Source organism: Electrophorus electricus, chromosome 13 (genome assembly GCF_013358815.1).
Source record: "Electrophorus electricus isolate fEleEle1 chromosome 13, fEleEle1.pri, whole genome shotgun sequence".
Taxonomy (NCBI): domain Eukaryota; kingdom Metazoa; phylum Chordata; class Actinopteri; order Gymnotiformes; family Gymnotidae; genus Electrophorus; species Electrophorus electricus.
The window spans coordinates 4,669,234-4,694,637 of NC_049547.1; the positions used below are offsets into that span (position 1 = coordinate 4,669,234).

The window sequence follows — 25,404 nt, forward strand, 5'->3', positions numbered from 1 at the left end:
TATGAGTAAATGACAAAGCACCTTTGTAAGTTGCTCTGGATAAGAGCATCTGCTAAATGCCGTAAATGTAAATTTAACCCTAACTGATGCAGTGAGCAGCTTCTCATTTGTTAAACAACCATGTCGAAAGACATCCTGTGGTCATGGAAAAGATGTTAATCTGTTTCAGAAGGGTCAAATTATTGGCATGCATCAAACAGAAAACATCTAAGGAGATTGCTGAAATTACTAAAATCGGGTTAAGAACTGTCCAATGCATTAATAAAAAGTGGAATGCTTTAATTGTGAAAGAGTGGTTCAGCGAGCATGAGACATTTTCACACATGGAATGGCCACCACAGAGTCCAGACTTGAACCCCATTAAGAGTCTTTGGGATGTGCAGGAGAAGACTGAGCAGTGGTCCAAATCTCCCATCATCAATACAAGATCTTGGGGGGGGATTAATGCAACTCTGGACAGAAATAAATGTTGTGACAATGCAGAAGCTTGCGGAAACGATGCCACAGCGAATGCGTGCCGTAATCAAAGCTAAAGGCGGTCCAATGAAATATTAGAGTGTGTGACCTTTTTTTGGCCAGGCAGTGTATAACAATACTGCTAAAAACCCAGCATGCTGAATGGCTGTATTTAAGCACACGATTTCTACTGTACTTCAAAGAGAACATAGCAAGACAACTCATGGCTTTGGTTCACTTCCAGTTTTCCATTTATTTGTACAGTATTAGAGTCAACAGGACACAGTAAATGAGGGTGAATCTAAGTGGTTTCCTTGTCTTGGTTATAAGTTTTCTCTGAAGGTCTACATGGGCATCCTGGATTGATACACAACATCAAAACAGATGGTTTTTTTTCCTTTTGTTTTTTGTTTTCTTCAGTTTACAATTAAATAGGCACATAAGTCTTCAATTATTTACAGTCCCATACAGACAGGTTCTGTTCATTTCCAGTGAGTTAAAAGCCAGAGGAATATTCTAGAAAGTAATTACATTTCCTCTCGCTACTAATGTTACAGGTCACCATGTTGAGCTCAACAGAGACTACGCGTCTTGTTTAATTAAATGTTATATATAACACAATCTATAGAGTTGCTCTGCAACCACATCAAAACTCCATCACATAAAATGTATGCCTGTACATTACATCTACAATCTCCACGTCTGTTAACTAGATATGAGGAATGGATCAATTTTTCCCTGAAATAGATCCAGAGAAATGAGGAGAGAGAGAGAGAGAGAGAGAGAGAGAGAGAGAGAGAGAGAGAGAGAGAGACATTGCTCCTGTCCCACATATCCTGTAAGCTGGTCAGACATGAATTCCCCAACATTAATAAAACATCCTTCAAAAACACAAGGAGATCTCGTGGAACTATGGGAACTTTAGGCCACATGAACCTAAAGGTTCAACTTTACGAGGCTTCATGTTAAAGTGAGTGAGTGAGACCGAGACCACAGAGAGAGACCACCATTTACACTACCCTGTCCTGAACTGCGGAAGAGCCAGCAGGATGCTGGGTGCCGCCAGCGAGTCACAGCACAAGCCCCAAGCCCTGGTCCCTCACAGGGCTCCTTCATTTTTCTCTGAATTACTCCATGAACTGCCATTCATCACAAAATAGAAATTCTCTCACACACAAAATACTGGGTTTACATACTAGGTCTACAGTTTTGCTTCTTATCCTGCCCCCACCCTCCACCTAAACTCAGGCACGTAGCACAGGGCCAGAGCTTTCCCAGGTGTGAACAGCAGAAAGTCTATTTATATGTTCCAAAGTGGGGCGACGTGGGTGGAAACGGGGACAGCGGGGCACCCCCACGGGGAGGCAGGGCTGGTGCCAACCTCCCGGGTTACTGCCGGCCTCCCTACACAGTCAAACCTCCTCCGTTTTCCTTCAACCTGTCCTCGTCAACCATGCCCGACATGGAACGCGCGTGAGCAGGACCGGATTCACAGGTTTGCTCAGCTAGGTACAAACAGCACCACACGTGAAAAAGGGGCCTTCCGGAATCTTCCATTCCACAGTGAGAGGAATGGCGTGCTGTGAACAGAGTCTTCATCTCTACAGTGTATTCCGTCTCCGCACTACAGCCAGGAGAGGCAAAGTTAACACCGCAGTTATTGCATCAAAGGCGCTGACTACACTCACTTCTCCGCACCCCCCCCAGTGGAGAAAAAAAGAGAGAAAAAAAAAGTAAAACTTAAAACTTCCAGAAAAACTTGTACAATAACAGAGGAGCGATGTGAGTAGGTGTTAGGGATGGTGGGTAGGAGCGAAGGAACAGGTAGCATGAATGGCTGTCCAACGGCGCCCCCTGCTGCAGGCTGGTGGAAGCTATGGGTGTGGCAGGTGTCAGTGCAGGCATAAACCTTCGGTGAAGCGACCAGGACGAGGGAGCTTAGCGAGGGGAGAGGCAGCAAGGCTGGGGGGCGGTCCGCTCGGGTTTCCGACTCTCAGTCCGCCATGAATTGCACAAACGTGACGGGGAACGCGCCTCTTCTCAGCGGCTCTCCCTCTATATGGCCCAGCTGGGGGAAGAGTAAGAACAGGAAGACACACAGGTCATTATCCGCACCTATGAGGGATTACGGGAGACGTGTGAGCTTTGGGTTTGTGTAACCATGTTCGCCGCAGCGCTTTAACACAGAACGCGAGCGACAACACCAAAAGTCACACATGCAGTCAAGCTAGAGCTTTGTGGCATTTCCACTGGAAACAAATGACCCCTTGTTCACTTCCCGTGCTAAGGATGTATGCAGCTGCTATGGCTGATAAACAACTCAGGCACGGGCAGGGGAGAGGCGCTCCTCCCCGGGCCTGCACGTGCGTCTCTGGGGGCGGGCGCTTCTTGGGGCCCACGGGTGCAGGTTCAGAGATTTGCCCGCCCTCTCGATGAGGCGCAGAGGAAGATATCGGAGGAGAGGACAGCCACCAGGAGGAGGATGAGGTCATCACGTGTGTCCCGGCGGCCGTGGAAACCAGAGCTCCAGAAAACGCAAACGTCTCTGACCCGCACTTTCTCTTGCTGTCCTCGGACGTAGTTGGGACTCTCAGGCCTTTCTTCAACTCCCACGACACACGCACGCTCGCACGCACTCGCGCTCACACTCACCCACCACTCCTGGTCCTCCTCACCGTCCACCACTATCATCTCGCCCTCGGTGAAGGTCAGCTCGTCGGGATTGTCTGCCACACAGTTGTAGATGGCCTTCACACGCTTGGGCCTCTGTTTCTAACATACGAACACACACACACACACACACACACACACACACACACACACACACACACACACACACAGAGGACTTATTTGTCACAGATATAGAAACTCCAGTTTTGTCTTTGGCGAATATGTCTCCACAGAGCGCTGTCCTCGCTCAGCTTCCAGCTTCGAACTTCATGAGCTTCTTCTCAACGTGACAAGACTTACCGGGTACACTTTCCTGGGCATTTGTCCAGGAGGCAGGGCCTGAGCAGTCGCATTCTGAAGAGATCCAGGAACTTCCCTTGCTACTCGCCGAAACAGAGGAAAATTATATCACAGTGAAAACAAAACACTTCCAAACACAATAACAGTTCAGTTCTGCTCTCAACTGGAACCTGCCAGACATCTTTATTCTGAACGGTGAGAGAACTACACTAGCTGGACTATAACAGCAGACCATCCACTTACAGTTCAAGTAGTTTCTTTGACATCTACCTGGTCTCTCAATGGAGTCCGAGTGCACCAGTGGACCCTTGCTGACGCCTTTGTCGGAGCTGCAATCAACAAAAGGAGAAGCTTCACTTCTCAGAGCTAAGTGTCCATGACACAGAGCTGGAGAACCTAGATTTAGGCCACATGGAGCGGGTGAGGGGGTTGGGGAGGCATTAAACACACTAAGTGTCCCACATCTTTGCCCCTCCATCCTTACGCACCTGAAAACGGGTCTCAAATAAGAATTAATGACCCCGGCAGAGCTGCAGATCCCTGTGGGCATCTTTTCCATCATTTTATTGCGGCCAATGGGCAGGGTCGCTAGAGAGACACTTGCGGCACCGTGCGCTGGAGCGGTCCAGGCAAAAGAGGGGAGGCGCTGCCTCCTTTCCACTCAGAGGACCAAACGGTAACTATTCCGGCCACATTCCCACGTGGAGGCGGTTCGGCACGAGGCACGTCCACGCCGTGTCCTGCACCGTTTTCTCAGCGCTGTTAGCTGACCGCGCTCAGAGCTGCGGAACTGTTGGGGTTGAGCTTCACTGACTGGCTCTACACAAACAGAGCTTCTTCCTGTTGCCAGCTCCCGTCATCAACATTCTCATTTGAATATTTGAATATGTTCTGTGCTATTTTGCACACATAAAAAGAAACACTAAAAACAGCCCAGACTAAAAACAGCCCTCGGTGACTGGAACTGTTTAGTGACATAATTGTGGCTAGAATCCACCTCTGCCTCAAATACTTCCTAGTCCTGCTTGCCCAGTGCAAACGTAACCTGGCTCAAAATCCCGGAACAGCCAAGAATGGCCTGACGTGACCTGGCCTTTCCTACAGTGGAAAAACAGGCTTGTACCTGGGAAAATCTGCATTATCCTTACTTTGTCATTGTATGGATTGGGAGCGTCTAACACAGCTCAGCGCAGTAGGTGGGGGTTACAAAGAGTGCGTCCGTGTTAATGTGTGTGTATGCGGGGACCTGCGTTTTCTTCGGTGCCTTCATACGTTTATAGGCACAGACATACAGATCTTTTAGACCTGAACCAGCATTATGGGTATGAAACAGGATTTTAAGGATTTTCACCCATATTAGATGAATCATTTAGAAAGGTGTGTGTGTGTGTGTGTGTGTGTGTGTGTGTGTGTGTGTGTGCGTGCGTGCGCGTCCGTCCCCGTTCTGACCTGGGGGCGGTGGTCCTGTTGATGTTCTGTCCCACCAGCACTTGTCCCGGTTTGGGGTGCACGTTCATGGCCTCCATCACACCGGTTGTCTTAGCGACAGGAGGAGGCGGGGCAGCTGGTGCTATGACTACAGGGAGCAGAGCATTATTGCTGTGGCTTACTGTCAAGTCAAGTGGACAAAGTGGAAGAGACCCAAGCATCCTCGTCACAGGGCTCAACGGTGTTCCACTGCGGTGTGCAGGGCAGACTCACGGGAGGCGGAGGTGACCCGCATGGGCGGCACAGGGGCGTGCATGTTGGGCGGATCCGAGGAGGACCTCTGCCTGCCTGCCAGGTCTACGGAGCCAGGCTTCCACACTGGAGAACCCTGGAGACCAGCCAGTTGTGCTAGAGAGGGAGGGTGAGAGAGAGAGTGAAAGAGAAATAGCGAGACATTAGCCACAAAAAACAAGCGGCTCGCTCAGCCTCACCACATTACAAAGGACATTGTGTTTGGTTCCTCGAGAAAGTTCCGGAATGCGCGTCAGTTTCTTTTTCTCTGCACCAGGCCAGCAGTGCAGCATCTGGGTGTAATTACATGAGAGGCTGAGAGGACGGGGCCCGGCGCGAAATCCGCAACTGCAGGCCTCCTGTCCTGAAAGACGAGACCTCAGTAACCAAGCACCGCACACTACAACAGCTCCTATGACCCTTCAACCTTTGACCTCCACCAACTACGGTGTCTGCGGTGGAAGGCCCTATAAAACGATGAGATACAACCCTGATATAACAGCCCTGCGGATGAACACAGCACGATGAAAACACCCTTCAGGCGTTGACAAGAGTTCACACTCAGCGAGTGGCAGCACGCTGTCTGTTAGATTAAGAAGTCATTCAGTGAAATTCGGCACGACTCTCTTCCATAAAGCAGGATAATATAAATTTCTCAAATGAGGAAACAGCTGCTGAACTCCACCCCGTTCTTCCCCACAAGCAGTACTGTGAAAATGAAAGTCGAGCCATCACATACGGTGCCGGTGCTAGCATGCCAGACACGTCTTTTTGGAGACTGTTCTAGAAAGTGGCCTGAAGTGCTGATGTCCTGGTGGCCACGCCCACTCTCCGCACAGACCCAAAGAGACTCCGCCTCCCTCCCCATCGACGCACTTTTCATTTCCATCCTGAGTATCAAAGCGGAGGCGGGATTTACCCAGGTTTCGGGGTGGCAGCGGCGGGGCCAAAGAGGACGTGGGCATGCCGGCGGGGGGGTTGCTGTTCAGGACAGTCCCGTACGTCTCGTTGGTGACCACGCTGGGCAGGAAGCGGCGCTCTTGTTTGTCCTTGGGTAGGCCGGAGGGCGCGGCCTGCAGCGCTGACCCAGCCGGCGTGTAGCAGCTGACCGGCCGCTCCTCTCGGCGCAAGGGGCTGGGCTGTGGGGTCAAAGGTCGTCAAGAGGACAGCCAGATGCACGTGCACATGTATCCTAAGGATGCAGATCTGAAATGGCAGTCTCGCGATATACGAGTATGTAGACCGAAGACTGCAGAATCCCAATGTGTGGTTATGTCTGCAGCCTTAGTAAACATGCTACGCACGTTACCGCTGCCTCTCAATGAGAGGGTGGGCACCTTCTCGTCCAGATCTTCATCGCTCTCGTCCAGGTCTTCGTGCTGAAGCCGCCACTCATACTCCACATGCACGTGCGCGTTGAACTTGCCCGCCAGTGCCTGGTTCAGCTGAGACAGAGTGCACACAGAGTTCAGCTCTACACAGAGGCTTTGAGGATCTTTCATCTCGAGCCAAGAGAGAGCGTTGGGCACAAACTCACCAGCTCCTCACACTGCAGGTGCTTGAGACGCTTCGCGATGTCCAGTGGGGTTTCGCCCACCTCGTTAGCTGCACACACACACACACACACACACACACACAGCATCATATAATTATAACAATCTATAATCTACAATAAAACTATAATAATTGACCCAGAAGTTTCCAGGAGGTGATCTTCCCAGCCTGTCAAATCTTTTGCGTGGAAATAAGTGTAATAAGTGTGCTCTGAGGAAGGGGCTGTAGAGAAAGGTCAGGATGGGGTCGGTACGACTGAAGTGAGCGGTGGACGTCAGTCAAAGCTCTTATGTTTACAGTAGTTTTCAGCTGAATTAGAGGGGACTTCCTCCTCACAGCGTATACACACACACACATATATATATGTGTGTGTGTGTGTGTGTGTGTGTATACATATACATAGACATACACATACACATACATGAGGTCTACACCTTTAGTTAAACAAAGTAAAATAATCCTACCAGGTCTCTTATCATAAAGGAGAAATTTTGGCCAAACACACAAGCAGACACCCTGTGCCATGCTGCCTGGTTTGGCCGAGCTGTATTGCGGCACGCTCTAATTAGTGTGATTCCCACACTCTGCAGCAGGAATGCTGCCAGCAGCGGATTGCCTCTCTTATTGCCACATTCAATGCTCCCTGGCTTCCAAACCTGCTTCTGACAGGCCAGGAACGTGGAAGGATGCAAGCAAATGGAATTAAAGTATCTGGGAAACCTAGCGGCCAAAAAAAGGCGGGACCCTCTGTGATCCTGGCCTGGAGGGAGCAAGCAAAACCAGGCTGTGCACCTGAGCGGAAGGAGACTGCAGCAGAGGGTCACGGAGCGGATGGGAAGCGGCACCAGCCAGCCTCTTACCAATGTCGATGGAAGCCTTTCCCCTCAGCAGGAGTTTGAGGCACTCGCTGTTGTCCGTCAGGCAGCAGTAGTGGAGTGCCGTGCTTCCCTTCACCGTCTGCTTGTCCAGGTTCGCACTGCGGAAGGAAGGCACGTGACTGGGCTGCACGCACGCCTTCCGCATCCTAAAGGCTGGGCAAGGGGCTCAATGCTCTCCGGCAGGGTTGGCAGTGTCCAGGGAGGCCGTACCTGTTCTGGGTGAGGAAGTCCACGATGTGCAGCGAGGTCCTGTCCACCAGCCGCACGGCCAGGTGCAGCGCCGTCTCACCCTGCTCCTGCAAGAGCGCGCAAGCACACAACAGCAGGGCTGTAACCTGGAAACATGATGGGGCTTCCCCAATCTTCACTTAGCACCTCTTGATCAGTCTTTGTCCATTTCACTCCGACTTGGACATTCCCAACCAAGCTCAATCCTCAGCGGAACCACAGGAAACCCGTTTAACCAATCGGAGAGCAAAGGCGAGTCGACTCACATGCCCATTGGCCAGAGAAATGGGCTCCATCAGGTCCACTCCCTCAGCGTAGACTTGGATGAGGGAGAAGATGTCGCGAGCCTTCACTGCGTCACACAGCGTGCGCAGCCTGGAGGTGGTGTCGGGGCTCACTTTACGGGCGAAGCGCTTCTCCGTGTACTTGGCCGTGATGAAGTCTTTCCTCGCCTGCCTGAGGGACAGAGCGGAGTGGATGGGGAGGCGGAAGCACTTGGGAGGCTAAAATGGGAGATGTGCAGGATGCACTAAAGCCTGCGTGAAGGTACAGGTCTGGAAAAACACCATAACAACCATAACAACAGATGTCAGCCCTGTGATAGACAGACGGACGGAGATAGACAAACAGAGAGAGACGGCCTGTCTTACATGTCACTGGCTGGATTTGGTTTGACTGCATCTTCTGTGCTCAGGCTGGCCTCCATGATCTCATTGAAGCCAGCGTTTCCCACGTTCTTGGCCAGCTGCGGGACACACCCACCCAACACACACAAACGCCCCAAGTTGAGGATCACTCTTTAACTGAAGACCACAACCACAGTGCATTTCCAACACAAACTGCTCTTTCCAACACCGTATGGTTCATTTCATCCACATGACTGTAATGAAAGCTGCATGTGTTGTAATGTTCTGTAATGTTCAGAATGTCTGTGTTAACAACCCTCACATGCAATCAGACATGTGACCTTTAATGTTCTAATATGGTCCCACAGAAATGGGAACCATGCAGATGGAATTTAAAAGATTCAGCACAACTCTACAAAAGAGCGCCGCACGGCGTGTGCAGCATTCTTCTACACCAACAGAGGCATCTACGGTCACCAGAAGATCGGCACCACCAACCAAGAGCTCTGATGTGCTCAGGACATCCAGGGTGAGGGACTGGATTCGGGAGTAGTGGACTCCCAGCTCCCGGTGGATTCCGGAACATTCTATGCAGGTCAGGATTCCTAGGTTGGTAGAGAGCCATGTGGGACCTGGAGGAAACAGGAAAGAAATGCTCACAAAGTTCCACTGAAGCCAGGTTTAAGGTGTGGTGTGTCAGAGAAACCCAACGCCAAGAGTCTGAAATTCCTACACTTTGTTGTCATTGAATCTGTTCGCTTCTATAGGTTCAATTTCACACCATAGTGGTTCCTGGTTGACCTGAAGTGTTGAGTATAATGTTTTCATATCTACTTTGATCTCCAGCATTCTGGCATGAGGAAACCACACACTAGCAGCCATATTCATCGAGATTTACTTGACAACGGAACTGAGTAGTTATCATGAAAATTTTCATTCAGCGAACGCAACCGAAACGCACACATCTCCCTGCTCAGACGGGCTGAAACTTTTTCGGGCCAAGTTCAAAATGACAAAATCCACTTCCTCTCCTTCTTCCTCTGATTCATTTCCCTCCACCTCTCTCCACCTCCCACATCTTCCTTCCCTCCTGTCGCTAGGCCATTCACCTGGAGCGCCACAGTCGCAGCAGACGTCGTTGCCCGCCATCCGCTTGACCTCGCCCAGGATGGCCTTGGTCAGCTCCTGCACAATGTTGTTCTCGCCCACGTGCTGGTCGCCCTTGAAGGCGTTGTTGAGTGCTTCCTCCTTGCTGTTCTGCAGCACCGAGATCCAGCTGTGAGGAGAGGACAGGGGAGGAGAGTGGAGGAGAGGGGAGGAGAGGGGAGGAGAGTCCAGACACCACGGGCAGAGGAAGAGGTGCAGAGGAAAAGAGTGCACCGAGGAAAACTTGAGTAGTGGATTTGGAAGGAGGCAATTAGCAAGTTCAGGAAAAAGGAAATGTATATTCAAAGGTATCCTTTTTGTGGTTGAAACACACACATGCACTCACATTTGGCATTCTGGCTCATCTTCTGCCTGAAAGTGATACGTTCGGTCATCTGTAAGACACAAAGAGAAAGGGAAAGTGAGAGGAATGCAATAAAAGAAGCGGAAGGGGATGACCATGAAGACGGCTCTCAAACAGCCGGCGGACACTGGCACATCATTCATATCAGGCCTCTGGCATTCACAAAGTGCAGAGCATCCTGCCCCTAGCGCAGTGATGATCGTCACACTCCTCACCCTCTTCCCATCGCACACAGCACTGTTATCATCAGACCACTTTCTGTGCCCCACAACTGTAGAGTCAGTGGGTACAGGCTACACCCTGTTCCATGGCCTCTGTCGGGTGGGGCAGTGAGACGTGTAGAGTTACAACAGCCCCTGTGCTCCCTATTCCCTGTCTGACTGCCCCGCCTGCTGCCAGGACACTTAAAGGAGCGGGACACTTAAAGCCAATCAAAGGTCTGCTGGCACGAAGGGCGTTTTCTATGGTGCAACACGCAGCTACAGAACATCTGGGCTGTAGTGTACGGGACTCCCGATGCCGTAGGTTTATTGTGGACTACAAACACTGTGGGGGTGGTAGGAATTTTATATCCACCATAATGCACAAAACATTTGAAACCTTTATGTCCTACAAACACGGTCGAGAATGTGTAAGCAGCTTTGTGTGGAGGCTGGCGCTAACCAACACTGAACAAATTATGCTCCCGAACCCAAGAAACTGAGGGTCGGTACATGTCTCCCAAAGCTCCCCTTCTACTGTCCTGTGTGTGTGTGTCAGACTCTGTCTTAGTACCCATTCCACTAGACTCTCCCAGCTACATCCAGGCCTCATCTGTACTGCACGCACTGACAAGTGCCATTAACTCTGCAGCAGGACCTCAGCGGCGGAGGAAAGCAGAGATCACAGCCCAGTCAGAAGTACGGGGCAAGCCAGCTTTCTCATTTCATTTTAGGCAGAAAGGGGTTACACTGCGTTCAACAACATGACAGGCATCCTGTCCTGATGCTCATCCAGGCTCTTATTCAGCGCCGTCCAGCCTGTCCAGGAGAAAAACAGAGCCTTTCTTTGCACTGTGAAAGGAGGATGAACTGAGAGAGAGGAAGGGCATTGTGGCTGCCACGCAGGTCGGAAATGCCAGCTGCCTCCTGCCCGGCTGGGCCTTCACAAACCTCCCTTCCCTGCAGCGGCCAGTTCACAAAAGAGCCTTCAGCACGTTTACAGAGGAGCCAAACTTTCAGCACTGTGCGTGTGTTTGCGTGTGTGTGAGAGAGAAGATCGGCATACGCGAGATGAGGTCGAAACTTTTCTTCTCCTCTGGGTTGTGCTTCACCTGACAGGTCAGAAGGTTGAGCTTGGCTGGTGCTCTGTTTGCCTAAGAGCGAGACAGAGAACGAGTTAAAGAAAGAAAGTGGTAAAAAGATATAAAGAAAAATATAGAAAATCAGATCTCTCAGTCTCATCTGAAACAGAGCAAGCTGACAGACTTCATCACTAGGCTGCCTGGTCTCCTAGTTAAGACGCAGCAGAAGACAGCCAGGCGGGCAGGGTCGCGTCTGCAGACGCTGAGAACAAGGGGATAGAGGTAACAGAACAGCAGGGAGAAGGTTGAAGGTGAAAGGTCAGCACCATGGTCCCTCACCGTGCCGTGGGAGATGGTCAGGTACCCGTTCTTCACCGTGCACTTCCTCTTCTGCCAAACTTTCCGCAGCCTGGGGGAAAAAGGAAGAGTCATCCTACTGTGCCCCCTCCATACACACACACACACACACACACACACACACACACACACACACACTTCTAACTAAACTCACTACTGTTAAAGGCTTTTCCAAGCCTGTGATGAATAATGCACCATGTGCTTCAGTCAGACTAATGAATATGAGCTCATGTCCTGGGTGCCACTCTAACAAGGTTCCCTCACCCATCACCATGCACCCACACCACTCACCCCTCACCGCTCACGCACACCGCTCACCGCTCACCCACACCCCTCACCCATCGCTTTTCTTGTACAGATTCCCGCTGCGCTCGGTACCATGCTCTTTGTTCCCTTGGGGCTGGTGCAAACTGTAGGTGGCGCTCTGACGCACCTGTGAATCCTACAAATAAGCATATGTTAATGCACTGAACATGTGTATGTAAATGTAGGTTAGCAGTGCAGGAAGTGGCTGGTCATACAGTGTGGGGAAGGGAAAATATCTGTTTTTGCTATCCAGTGTAGTCACTTCCTCTGAGGAAATGGCTAAAGTGGCCTCACCAGAGGCCCTAGGGAGAGGATCTTGTTTTGCAACACATTCCCAAGCCAAAAGGACCTAGCAAAGCTTGGACACAGCAGGAACAGAAGTTAATTTCAAATATGTTTATAGAAATGAAACATGAGAACTTCTCAAGCTAGTCAGATCAGCCCTCTATGGCTGCTGCTTCTGAGTCCACAACAAATTAATATTTGATATGGAGAGCACTGTCAAATATCTTATCATATGAGGTGAGCCAATTTATCAACTCGGCAACAGTGACGTGAAGGTTGATGTGTGCTCTACTGGACATATGACTGAATGACCTCATCCAATGTCTCAAATGAAGTTCTTGCAGCTTTTTAAAGGACAGGAAATTTAAAGGGGCAGGCAGTTTTTAATATGTAACTGTCAAAGTCAGTATCCAAGTGCCATGCAACAAACATTCCTGCTGCACGGGTACAAAAGCATGCAAAGAAGCCAGCAAGAAGGCACTTACTCTCCTAGACTTTGTTGGTCAAGTACGGAAGCATTAAAGAAGAGTGGAAAAGCATTCTGTCAGACATGTTAAACGCCGCGTGGTTTACAACAGCAGCTACAGAAACACAGCACGTGCCAAAGCAAACACCGCCGCCGACCGCTAAGATAAACAACCTCTCCACTGCTCCGGCACAAGCATCTGTCCTCTGGTGTCTTAATATGACATTAAAGAAAGCTGTTAAATTTGTGAGGACCGAGAGCTCGTGGCACAAACTGTGCATGGAATTACGACCAAGGGCTGGTTTTCTTCTTCAGTCATTTATAAAGAGCAGACTGCGCTCACTGGGGGCGAGACGAGATCTCGGGTGGACGTTTTAGGATGAATGTCGGATGAAATGCAGCCCCGCGTCTCATAGAGACCTTGGGCAGAGCAGGGCAGGGCAGGCCTCGTTCCCAGCTACTGGGTGAAGGGGGGCTGGTGAGATGGGGGTCCAGGCCAGACTTACCTCCTTCTGCTCCACTTGCAGAGCCGTCTTCAGCACGTCCCGTAGCTGTGTGAGCTGCCTGCGCTCCTCGTCCTGAGCTTGCTTGATCTGTGAGAGATACCCAGTCAGCAGGCGGCCACGATAACAGACATGTTCAGGGCTGTGTAAAATACACCTAGCAGAATGAGAGACTCACTCACTCAACACTAAGAGGTGTGTTTGGGTTTACAATACCGAGGCGGTGTTGTCATTCATTCGAATAAAATACTATGGTACTTCTCTGTGTAAAATGTTATCCACAAACAACTTCCTTTAACAATTTCAAAAGCCATGAACAGAAAACAAACCGCCAGCAGCAGTCAAGCGTATGTAAATGGCTCTGCTAGTGGCATGCCCACCGTGTGCAAGTCCGTGGCCAGCTTTTCAATGGAAGGCTTGAGGTTGTCTACTGCCTTCAGGCCATCCTGGAAGAAACTGAGAGGAGATATGTCTAGTCAGCTTTAAAAACACCCAAAATTAGCATTCGATCTCTCTAAGAGCTTGTTGACATTCACAAACACACACACACTTACAGAGCTACTATCTGAACTAAAAATTGCCTCTCCAAGTAACAATTTCCACCCGACCTTCAGAAATAATTGGGTAAAACCTACAGAATGAGGTCATTTCTAACCTTTCAGTGTTAGAAGTATACATCCTCTGTCATACTACTGGGGAAGCTAAAGAGTATTTTTAGGAACTAGACGTCTGTCATATTAAAAAGTAGATCCATTTTTAGATTTTCTCCATAGACATAGTACTTTTCAAAGATGTGGACACACCTGACTACAGGTTACTGCTTGCATTTGTTTCTAACACAAATATGAACGGAAAAGTCTTGTCTCTGGGTAAATTTATCTCCAAAACAAAACATCTAACATTTTTAAACATGTCTTTCAAAATGCTCTTCCAGAAAAAATAGCCCTTCATTTCAAACTTTGGTTTGCAAGCCAACAGGTGCTCAGCATGTGTGGGAACTTCAAGACTGTTGGCAAGCGACTCCTTCATGGAGCAGGTTGAGAGAATTCCAAAACTGCGCAAACCTCCCACGAGAGCAATGACTGCTTGGACTAGTCTAAACGTGTAAGAGTTTTGGCTCATTTAACACATTTGGTCACCACATAGTTCCATGTTATTTCAAAGGATTGGTAGTTCTATTATTCTAAGATGTGGAAAATAGTCAAAACAAAATGGTAGGTGTATCTAGACTTCTGACTAGTACTATGTTTCATACTGTGCTTCAGGCATAGCATTTCAATTCTGAAATGGACAGTATTCATCTCAACCACCACCACCCCATTCTTCTTTAACAAACAAACAAACAAAAGACTGTAGGGAAGGACGGGGGACTTACTTGCACTGTGCATGGAAATACTTGATGAGGTTTTGCAGCAGGTCCACGCCTTTCTTGACCTTAATCTCATTTACTTTGAGAAGGTACTGCAATGAAACACCAACCAGACATAAAACTGACTCAAACAATGCAACACCTGCAACCTCTTGAGCTCTCGCATAATACATCTTCCCAAAAAGCCAGATGGAAAATCCATCTAGCTGGGGAAAGTTCATTACTAGTGGAGACACCACAATGCCGGAGTTCTGCATTCAGAATCCTCCATTCTGCTCTCTCCGGCAGTCACCACGCCTCCTCCTCACCTCGCACATCTGAAGCTGAAAGAAGCGCCTCTCCTTCTCCATCTCCTCCGCTATCTCTGCCCCACTGATCTCCGTCCGGATCATTCCATGTTGCCGGGCGTGCTCCTTCTTCTCCTTCTCGATCTTGGTGCTGCAGAAGAGGTGGGAATCAGACCCTTTATATCCCACCCTCACTCCCATACTCAGAAGTACCCATCATGCAACAGGGCATTCTTTTCCCATATGCCCCGACAGCATATCACACCCTGGATTATGGATAAAGGGCTTCCTCCTTGGGAAGGAAGACCTATCACATGCACAGGGCTCCAGAGCTAGCACCCCAGGTCTAGTTAAGGCCTTTTACCTCATCTGAGAGATTATTTCCTGCTTAACCATGTCTAGATTTATTCATCGATACCAATTTTGCTCCACTTGTACAGTTGGCATTGGCTTTGCTGCAGCTTTTTCGGATGCGCCTGGGAGTGGGATGCCCTGGCCACAGCATGCCGGCCGGTGTTCTTCAGGACGAGGCCCGAGTTGGTAGCCCAGGACCCTCTCTCACGCACGACTGGCTGAAGGAAGTGAGGCTGGAAGCAGCAGGCCGTCGGCCTTGCCGACTGACCCCCGGCGTGCCCCCTCAAGCCGGCGTCCAGCTGCTCGGTTCGGTCCCTTCCGAAGCCCTGCTGTGTTCGCTCTGCCACCTCATTTCTAGGCGCAGCTGCTGTTAATTATGCCAATTTACCACTGCCGTGGCTGTCAGCACCATGACTAGGCTGTAATATCTCACTGCCAAACTGGAGATGAGCCATTCACACATCGTAGATATCTTTGGCACTTTTAAAAAGCCATATACCAACATTCATTATGCTTTGGGGACCTAAAACTGCACAAGAGGAAAAAAAACTGGGTGTACCTCTTGCTATTAATGAAAGCTAAGGATCAGAAGTAAAAAGCCCTTTTGTGACTATCAATTATATCCATTAGAAAGCAAGTTTCTAATGGCCACCTCTGGAACCTGTGCCAGTGACTAAAGCTCGCTGGGTCTTTCATCTTTGTCAAGATGTTGACAGAACCCAAAGCCATTCCTCAAACCCATAGACTAGACATGGTGAGTGGAAACAGCAACGAGCAGAAGATAAACGGATTCAGGCAATAAAAAAGTGGTGTGTTAGCATGTGGTAGCCGTTGAACAGTTTACAGAGTAACCAGGATTTTTCCATCGGACATACAAGCTGCCAGAATTAAACCGGAGTGCCACTCATATACTGCCACATCACTTCCTGCTGAAGAACCAAAAAAAGGAGTCATTCACATTTTTTTTTAACATTGAGTTCATACTATCCAGCTATATCAGTGTCAGCAAAAAAGTTTCTTTTTAAACCAATGGCAATAGTTTATATGGGAAGAGTGAATTTTCTTGTGGAAGAGTTGTACCTGTCTTTTAAAGCTCTTGTAAATAACAAAAGCTAGAACCATATGAAAACAAAACAGCACCGAAGAAAGACCCATGAATTATGGAAATGACATTTTTGCATGTTGACATTCACATGAAGCCAGCCATGCTGTTAAAAAGTTAAACAGTTTTGTAATTGACAAAGAAATTATTAGAACCCAATGCTTCCTGCCGAACTACTAATCCTTTAGGCCAGTGGGTTATCAAAGGACAATTCTGCTTTATTTATTTAGCTTTCCTGCTAAGGAATTTTGGTCTCCAGTATTCATTAGACCATCTGCATACAGTAATTAGATTCAAAGCACTAAGAGTGCTTATGAGACCATGGCTTGAATGACACTAGCCAGACAGTGAAGCGCTTTCTCACAGATATAAACAGATGGTTACGCTGATGATGGGGTGCTCACATACCAGCGTGCCGCTCTAAACAGTATTACATTCCCTTTTGTCTGGAAATGTAAAGACACTTGTCAACACTTACCAGGGATTAGCAAAAGCCTTTAGTGTACAGACCCCCAGGGAACTGAGAGGCAGTGGAACTGGGAGAGGTGCAGAGCGCAGGGTGCGGGGGGGGGGTGTTGGATGGTGGGGTCCTCAATTAAGCACTTGCTGGACTTAGCAAATCAAGCAGCTAATGACAGGAAATGACGACATCAAACTAAACAGCACATAAAAAGCTGGCTTCTGTTCATCTAGTTAAACGGCGCAGTATAAGAAAAAGCATTACCCTTTTAGTAAAGAATGTCCTTTGCAGCTTGGAAAATATATAAAAATGCTATAAAAAAAAAAACCCATACAGTGAAGGGTGGACAAAAATATTGATAGTCAACAAGAGTTAACTATAGAAGAGGAGATGAGGTGATGAAGGGGAGCGTTCCTCATCACAAAGTAAGGCATGGCTCAGGGATACAGAACAGCACAGTTACAGTGGATGAACAAGCCACTGTCCTCTGTTTCATTCATCTACTGGTGAAAGTGCTATCAGATGACTTAAATTTAGGTCTCATAAATTCTTATGAGTCAGCATAAGTTTGACTCCCACAGTTAATCTCCACTTGCTATGAAAGCGAACAGCAAAAGCACTTTTTGTTCGCCTGTGTGTGTCTAGCCCTGCTAACCAGACACGGGCCTGATGTCAGCGATGACAACAGGCAGGTGTAGTCTAGCGACTGGCGGCTGAAGGGTGAGGGTAATGGGGCTTACACTTTGGTCTCGTAGTCTTTCCAGGCTTTATCGAAAGGTTTTTTCAGATCCTGCAAGGGACACACACAAGGAACAAGGAAAAACAGTCACAAAACGCAAAACAGTCAAGCTTCTAATACAGCTGCCTGTGAACAAACCGAACGAAAACAGGCTCCTCTAATGAACAAAACAGTTACGTTCTTTCTTTTGTTTGTTGGAAGGTGTGCAGAACCCCCTACCCCAGCCTGAAATAGGAGTGGTGCATTAGTAGCAATATTAAGTGTTTGATGTTTGACTAAGGGGCCACTGTTGCCCATATGAAGCATTACATCATGGTTCCACAGGATACACACACTTGGCAGAGGGAGTTAATATTCAGGCCCAGGAATGACATAATGCTACAAGTAGGAAAAGCTGTACTGATTCCAACATAACACTGTTTCAGAGATATCTCTGAGTTTCAGTAAAGATGTTTAGAGTTTATATACTGAACTGGTCTTCACACACACAAACACACACATACAGAGAGAGAGAGAGAGAGGGGAAAGATAGCAAAACAAGAACAGATTGTCCATATGAGCGCACACACACACACACACACACACACACTTTGGCAAAAAAAAAAAAAAAGAAATTATCCAGAAAGAGAGACGAGAAAAGAAAGAACGTGAGATGTAGAACAGAGTGGTCATGTTACTCATGGGACAAGACACCAGAATAATGAAACGGAAGCGCAGACTGCACTCCTCCAGGCCAGGGAGGCAAAGCAGCTGAAACAGGCAGCTGGGATGCTGCAGGACTAAGGGTCCAGAGGCCGCCACCCCTCTGCCCTGAAGCCCATCCGTGGCAACCGAAGTGCACTTCGCATTAAAGCCAGAATGGCGTCACAGGAGCTCCGTGGACCCGGCCAGCCTCCGCAAAGGAGCCGGTCTTGGCAGTGCACGTGTGGCTGGCTTTCCACGCAGGTCAGCGCAGAGGCACCCAACAGTGCCAGTGAATGCCGAGCTGGGCATTAATCACATGCGCGTGCACGCACACATACGGGTACGTGCGTGAGCGCGGCAGGCGGCAGGGTGCTCAAAGGCCCACGCACATACAGACTCAGGACTTCCCAGAAGCCTGCTGCCTGGAGGGTCACCCTGAGGTCAGCGCACAGGCTGGGTCCCACCATCCATCCTCATGCCTCTCTCTGGATGTGCATAAGGCAGAGCCGTCCCAAATACCAACGGAAAAACTCATTTTCAAACTTGTTCCCAAGGTATGAAGGGAATTCACTGCTTAAGGTACTTGACTTGTACTCAGAAGGTTGTTGGTTCAAGCCCCACCGTTGGGCCCCTGAGCAAGACCCTTAACCCTCAAGTTGTACGGAGTTATAATTGTCATTTCTATTGTCATTGAAATGTAAATAAGCACAAAGCTATGTGCTTTACTTCTAACTTCAGTGCGGTGAAATGTTGATTTTTTTTTAAATTATAAGCAATAGTTTTAAATACATTAAATATAATATGCACTTTTAATGTGAAATATAAATAGCATGATAGAAAACGAAATCTCTGCGTGTTATCATCTGATAAGCCAAAAGTTGGTAATCGTGCAAAACGTTATCCAATTGATGACAACACATCAGTTAACTGAGGCTATAGGCCTACGACAAAATAATATGATAAATAAAAAATGAAAGGTATGATTAGAAGCCATTATTGATGTTGTAGGCATGGAGCTCAGACCCTTGGGATCTATAAGCCGAGTATTCGATTGCGTTTCATATAAGGTATGTGAAAATGAGCCAATCTGTGTTCATCACTTTAGGTAGACATAGACTGCAAACTTAGGTTTACTCATAAAAACACTGCACACCGGCGGCGAAACGGCAGTGCTGGCACATTCAGCGCGATGACGACGCTTTAATATTCATCTTAATTATGTAGCTGTAGCTGCTCGAATATAACTAGACGATGAACTATCAACAATAAGATGCTTCTTTGTATCTTAGTGCCACAAACTGTATCCAATTCCAGTTTGTCTACTATATTCCTTTAAGACACAATACAGATAAGCTAGGTTAAACAAGATATTCCTTTGTCTACATAACCCAGCTGCGCTTGATTCCGTCATAATAAACAGGTTTGTCTCTGCAGGGGCAGATAAAATACACCTGAACTGAAATGTCTCCTGGGCGGACAAACTGGCAGTGGTGGATCGGGTGCTGGTGAGCTGTGTCGTAATCGAAAACAGCATACACACTGTAATCCAACATTGTGTGGCCTAATTAACTACCCACATTTTAGATTACAAAAATAAGCAGTGATATGTTAGTTTTCTCTATATTGACTGTATGTAAGGAAACCACTGTAATACGATGTTTAATTAATTACATCAGAATACCAGAACAGTAGGAATACCAAACCCCACATCACAGAAAGTTGCTGTTTGGGACTTCTCAACAACCAATAGCAAAGCACTCTGTTTGGAGTTATGGCCCGCCCATTTGGAACCAGTCCTGCCTGCAGTGATACGCTTCTCGTCAAACAGACCACGGTGGTCAGAGCAAGAAAGGCTGCAAAGGTAGCCTGGACTGAAGCTCGTAGTCTCCAGCCATTAGTGGCGGTCTCCGACAGAGCCGATCAGCATCCCAGCACCCAGAGCTTTCAAACCCACGGCCACTATGGCAACCCACTACTGTAGCTCGGCTGGTAGTGCCTGGTGCCAGCAGCGCCAAGGTCATGGGGTTGATTCCCAGTAGGCAGACATACAGTCAGTAAAATGCCGGATAAAAGTAATAGCTTAATGCTTTAAATGTAAATGTGAACTCGGAGGGCACACTCTCACTCGCCTCAGTGAGGGAATGCAAGAATAAAATTTACATATAAATGTAAGGCACAAAGGGAGAGTTCGGTCAATCTATGTTAAAAGGGGTTCCAGCTCGCTCAAAACTAGCCAAAGGAAATGTAGCATTTATCATTGCTATCAGTTTAAGATCGAGGACGGCCATTGCAGATTGGGCAGTGGTAGTCAGAGACATCCACTCTGAACTACATCTTTTTCCAGTCCTATACTGTGCTGTTCCCGCTCAGAAAGGTTCACAGCTGCTCAGTCCTGCTTATGCATCTATAATTGGCCCTGAGGTTCTACGCGTCACACGGGCTGGAGCAGAACCAGAACAGCCTAGAGCCAGTAGGAAGGTTCCACCACATCAGGTCTGGACTCGGTCTGAAAGTCTTTGACAACCCGGCAACTACACCCGTCACAGCTGTGGGAGACCATGTCTCCGGGAGACGTTTGCTTTTCTCGGCGAGCTGGGCCCCATTGCCAAGGGAAACAGAGGGAGAATGAAAGCGGGAAAGAGAGCAGGAGGGAGTCTCCAAGGAGACGAGAAGCGGCCTCCTTAAGAGCAAACCGCCTGGCACGCCCCACGAGGGCAGTCGCACGGACCAGGGGTCAGGAGGTCAGCACAGACCTTAATGGGGAATGATGGGCCAAGAGGGCTCCATCTACACACCTCAGCTGTCTGTCAGTCTCCCTCTCACACTCGCTCGCACACACACTCAAACACACACTCGCACACACACTGCTCACGCTGGCACGAGAGTCAAACAGAGAAGCCTCGCCGAGCCCGACACGCTCCGGGTCTTTCACGGCATCGGCACCGGGATGACATCCTCTCCCCGAACCCTGAGAGGCCGGAGCGAACGTGGCAGAGATCACGTGCTGGCTGTTCACTGTTCGCCTCCCACACAACATGGGCTGTGAAACAACAACCGCTCTGCTTCAAGCAGGTGGAAAACTGGCACAGAAGCCGTGGGTCTTTCCACGGGCCCAGTGGTTTAATGCCCTGCGTTTTGTTCTCCACCCTTTCGCACTTTACTGTTGTGTAGCTCTGGTTTGTCACACACTGCTGAAGTGCTGTGTGATTACCAAGCTCTCTTGATACTGCAAACCAGTTACTATCCATGCCATTTTACTACTATCATTCTTTGCTATTTGTGCACATATTTTAGCGCATTTTGCTATTGGTGCAATATTTACTTCCAATTATTTTCATTCCTGTCTGCTACTGTTGAATATTACAGTTCTTTTCACAGCCCTGTGCACTTGTGTATAGGGATAAAGCAGACAATACTAAACTCAGCGTTACAAAAAGAAAACACCAGAAAAGCGTCTGGGCCTGGTGAAACCGTGTTAATAGTCAACACTGCTAATATTCCAGAACGTTCCTACTCACCCCCTTCACCCCTTTAAGGTCTCCCTTCAGCAGACTGTCCAATGGGAAGGTGATGATGTTATTCATGTTCTGAAACTAGAAGAAGAGGTGCGCGTTAAACAACTCCTCCTCTCCTCGGTTGCAGCGCTCCGCTGTGACGGCGATTATGTGGAGAGGAAGCGCTCCAAACAGCTTGGGGAACCAAGCAGGATTCTGATAATCAGTTCAACAGGATCCATTTGGAATATAAATTGGGTGATGGGGCAATGAATCTACTCAAGTAAAATTCCGACACCATTCAACCGTTCTAGATGCTCCGAGTGTCTGGAAGTGCCAGGACCGACACTCATAAAAAGGATTACAGTGAAGGAAACAAGAGATGCTCATGAAAGGTGATCTGCCCCACTGGCCAATGAGAGAGGGTTATATTCAGGCTGATGGCCCCAGTGCACTGGCTGCAGGAAGGAAATATGCGCATAATGCATTTGTTCTTCAAGACTAAAATAACACATTTACATTTACGGCATTTGGCAGACGCTCTTATCCTAGCCAGTAAACACATAGCACATGCACATGCATGCATGCGCACACACACACACACACACACACACACACACACACACACACACACACACACACACACACACACACACAGTCTTCTCTCACCAAGTTCTTGAAGAGGGCGGTGAGCTCCTTGGTGAAGACGGAGAATTTGAGGAAGGCAGAGCCAAGGTCCGGGTCGTCTCGGTACACGCAGTTCTCGCCGAACTTCTCCAGCGCCTGAGTGTACTGCTCTTCGTTCTCCACATGAGCTGAGGGGAGAGCAGGCGGAATGGAGCAGTCAGAACCCCCGCCGCTAGCTCTTCCAGGCATCGGGAGTGCCTCGCTGCACTAGCATGGTGCAGTGCAATCTACAGAACACGGTCTGGCCAAAAAGACATGCCACAAAGACAGACCACTGCATGAGACACTTTGGCACGGCTGTGGTCGAGATCGAAACAGGAAAATAGACAGACGCGAAACATGCGCTTAAGCACATCAGAGTATCGCCACTTAAGCCCACGCGAGCTGCCAGACAGCTGAAGGCAAAGGTCAAATGCTCTTACTGTCAACTAGCTCTTGGATCTCATCATCTTATCATTTCATCTTCTTTTCTCTCCCCGTTTATTTGCGTGGTGCCAGGAGTCTCTGGCTCTGGAGGTTACTGCAAGCCCTTCGGTTACTGCCTCTGTCTACAAGGCTAAACATCCCTGACATAGCCCAGTGGACACTGAAACATGTCCAAAAAACTCTAGAACTTCCTTGGGTCCAGGAAAACAGAATTAGCAGAGCCTACATCCCACTTCCCGTGCTCACAGAGTTAATGTAAGTGAATGTTCCGGAGGCAAAGCTTGTCAAGTCCACCGCAGCACAGGAAATGTTCTAGTGTTGTTAACAATTAACCCTCTTTTCAGTTCACCCCAGGGGAGAGTGTAGTGCATACGCCTAAATATGGCATAAAAGGGCACCGCATGCTGCACGTGTGTGTGTTGGTGCTATCAACACCTGAAGTGTTTTCTTATTATAGCAATACCGGTATTGCTATGTGCACTTTATGTCTGCTTTTAGCATCGTGCCATCACGTAGGCCACATGTCAGAGCTGTGCTAGGGCAAGTTACACAGTGCCATCATTTATATATAATAAGAAAAGTTTACTAATACAGGGATGTTGTTCACAGGTGTCTGACATGACCCCTACAGACATACCTACACAGGCCTGGAAGATGCGGTCTTACGGTTATTACATGGAAAAATCTTTCTTTTACATACGAAGACAACAGGTAAAAGGTTCTCTATAGAGTTGTGCAATTAATACAGGTTAGCGTTACCACTTCAAGCTAACAAGCCTTTGCTGGTTTCTGAAATTGCTGAAATTAAGAACTCAAGAACTCAATCTTAATAATAATTAACATGAAAAGAACTGCAATTGGTATTGAAAGAGTACCTGAAAGACATCCAGATGAGAAAGGTAAAGAAGTGAAAAGAAAATAAAGAAATAATTCTCTCTCTCTCTCTCTCTCTCTCTCTCTCTCTCTCTCTCTCTCTCTCTCTCTCTCTCTCTCGCCTTTAGAATCTGACTGGGCTTGGAAGGAATGAGCTATGAGTTCCTCTAAAAATTTTCCCTCCAATAAGGGCAAGGTAAGGTGTGATACGCAGAGCCGCGCAAACCGCACAGGCACACTGAACAATCAGGTCGCCGCTCTTCTCCAGAGAGGGAGAGGAGACAAAATAGCTCAGGGAATGTCAAACATGTCAGACAAGAACAAAAAAACACAGGAGTACTGCTGACTTCCAAACACCTGCTTCTCCACTGTGACTCAGCGCATATCTCATTAAAAGCCCAGACGCTTTTTTGCACACTTCAGTCACGCGGACGTCAGAAACCCACCGGCTCCACCAGCACTTCAAAGAAGAAATGCAATGAAATCCAAATAAATAAGCACAAATTAATAAATAACTTCTCTAAGATTACAAGGTTGTTTTTTTTCTCTGTGGATCAAAGGGGACCCCCAACCATGAGCTCATGTTCCAAACATCAAAAACCTTCCTCAGTGCCCCTCCTCACCTCCCAGCCTGCACGTCCCAATTAATTTACTGCCAAGCGGTGTTAGCCTGTAACACGCTGTAGCTCCATCACTGCAGTGTTAGCCCAGTCCTGGGCCTGTAACACGCTGTAGCTCCATCACTGCAGTGTTAGCCCAGTCCTGGGCCTGTAACACGCTGTAGCTCCATCACTGCAGTGTTAGCCCAGTCCTGGGCCTGTAACACGCTGTAGCTCCATCACTGCAGTGTTAGCCCAGTCCTGGGCCTGTAACACGCTGTAGCTCCATCACTGCAGTGTTAGCCCAGTCCTGGGCCTGTAACACGCTGTAGCTCCATCACTGCAGTGTTAGCCCAGTCCTGGGCCTGTAACACGCTGTAGCTCCATCACTGCAGTGTTAGCCCAGTCCTGGGCCTGTAACACGCTGTAGCTCCATCACTGCAGTGTTAGTCCACTCCTGGGCCTGTAACACGCTGTAGCTCCATCACTGCAGTGTTAGCCCACTCCTGAGCCTGTAACACGCTGTAGCTCCATCACTGCAGTGTTAGCCCAGTCCTGAGCCTGTAACACGCTGTAGCTCCATCACTGCAGTGTTAGCCCAGTCCTGGGCCTGTAACACGCTGTAGCTCCATCACTGCAGTGTTAGCCCACTCCTGGGCCTGTAACACGCTGTAGCTCCATCACTGCAGTGTTAGCCCAGTCCTGGGCCTGTAACACGCTGTAGCTCCATCACTGCAGTGTTAGCCCAGTCCTGGGCCTGTAACACGCTGTAGCTCCATCACTGCAGTGTTAGCCCAGTCCTGGGCCTGTAACACGCTGTAGCTCCATCACTGCAGTGTTAGCCCAGTCCTGGGCCTGTAACACGCTGTAGCTCCATCACTGCAGTGTTAGCCCAGTCCTGGGCCTGTAACACGCTGTAGCTCCATCACTGCAGTGTTAGCCCAGTCCTGGGCCTGTAACACGCTGTAGCTCCATCACTGCAGTGTTAGCCCAGTCCTGGGCCTGTAACACGCTGTAGCTCCATCCCTGCAGTGTTAGCCCAGTCCTGGGCCTGTAACACGCTGTAGCTCCATCACTGCAGTGTTAGCCCAGTCCTGGGCCTGTAACACGCTGTAGCTCCATCACTGCAGTGTTAGTCCACTCCTGGGCCTGTAACACGCTGTAGCTCCATCACTGCAGTGTTAGCCCAC

At 48.7% G+C, this 25,404-nt stretch overlaps 1 protein-coding gene across 3 annotated transcripts in view; it reads right to left on the reverse strand.

The window, feature by feature from the left end:
* Window positions 1-684: 684 nt before the first annotated feature.
* asap2a (ArfGAP with SH3 domain, ankyrin repeat and PH domain 2a) overlaps window positions 685-25,404 on the reverse strand; it is a 44,173-nt gene continuing 19,453 nt past the window's right edge. Inside the window, exons 3-29 of one of the 3 annotated variants that reach the window (XM_027012889.2) lie at window positions 22,299-22,444; window positions 21,654-21,728; window positions 17,453-17,502; window positions 14,818-14,947; window positions 14,516-14,601; window positions 13,521-13,596; window positions 13,144-13,230; window positions 12,657-12,665; window positions 11,919-12,022; window positions 11,563-11,632; window positions 11,208-11,295; window positions 9,924-9,972; window positions 9,541-9,707; window positions 8,930-9,063; window positions 8,456-8,550; window positions 8,072-8,261; window positions 7,788-7,873; window positions 7,560-7,675; window positions 6,683-6,750; window positions 6,483-6,590; window positions 6,065-6,284; window positions 5,128-5,262; window positions 4,876-5,002; window positions 3,697-3,755; window positions 3,427-3,506; window positions 3,109-3,228; window positions 685-2,524 (exon numbers count right to left, since the gene is read on the reverse strand). In XM_027012889.2, coding sequence (XP_026868690.2) covers window positions 2,450-2,524; window positions 3,109-3,228; window positions 3,427-3,506; window positions 3,697-3,755; window positions 4,876-5,002; window positions 5,128-5,262; window positions 6,065-6,284; window positions 6,483-6,590; window positions 6,683-6,750; window positions 7,560-7,675; window positions 7,788-7,873; window positions 8,072-8,261; window positions 8,456-8,550; window positions 8,930-9,063; window positions 9,541-9,707; window positions 9,924-9,972; window positions 11,208-11,295; window positions 11,563-11,632; window positions 11,919-12,022; window positions 12,657-12,665; window positions 13,144-13,230; window positions 13,521-13,596; window positions 14,516-14,601; window positions 14,818-14,947; window positions 17,453-17,502; window positions 21,654-21,728; window positions 22,299-22,444 — 2,750 coding nt within the window. In that variant the 3' untranslated portion in view covers window positions 685-2,449. Of the gene's footprint in view, window positions 2,525-3,108; window positions 3,229-3,426; window positions 3,507-3,669; window positions 3,756-4,875; window positions 5,003-5,127; window positions 5,263-6,064; window positions 6,285-6,482; window positions 6,591-6,682; window positions 6,751-7,559; window positions 7,676-7,787; window positions 7,874-8,071; window positions 8,262-8,455; window positions 8,551-8,929; window positions 9,064-9,540; window positions 9,708-9,923; window positions 9,973-11,207; window positions 11,296-11,562; window positions 11,633-11,918; window positions 12,023-12,656; window positions 12,666-13,143; window positions 13,231-13,520; window positions 13,597-14,515; window positions 14,602-14,817; window positions 14,948-17,452; window positions 17,503-21,653; window positions 21,729-22,298; window positions 22,445-25,404 lie in introns of all 3 variants that reach the window. The other 2 variants (XM_027012887.2, XM_027012888.2) reach the window with 2 other exon arrangements.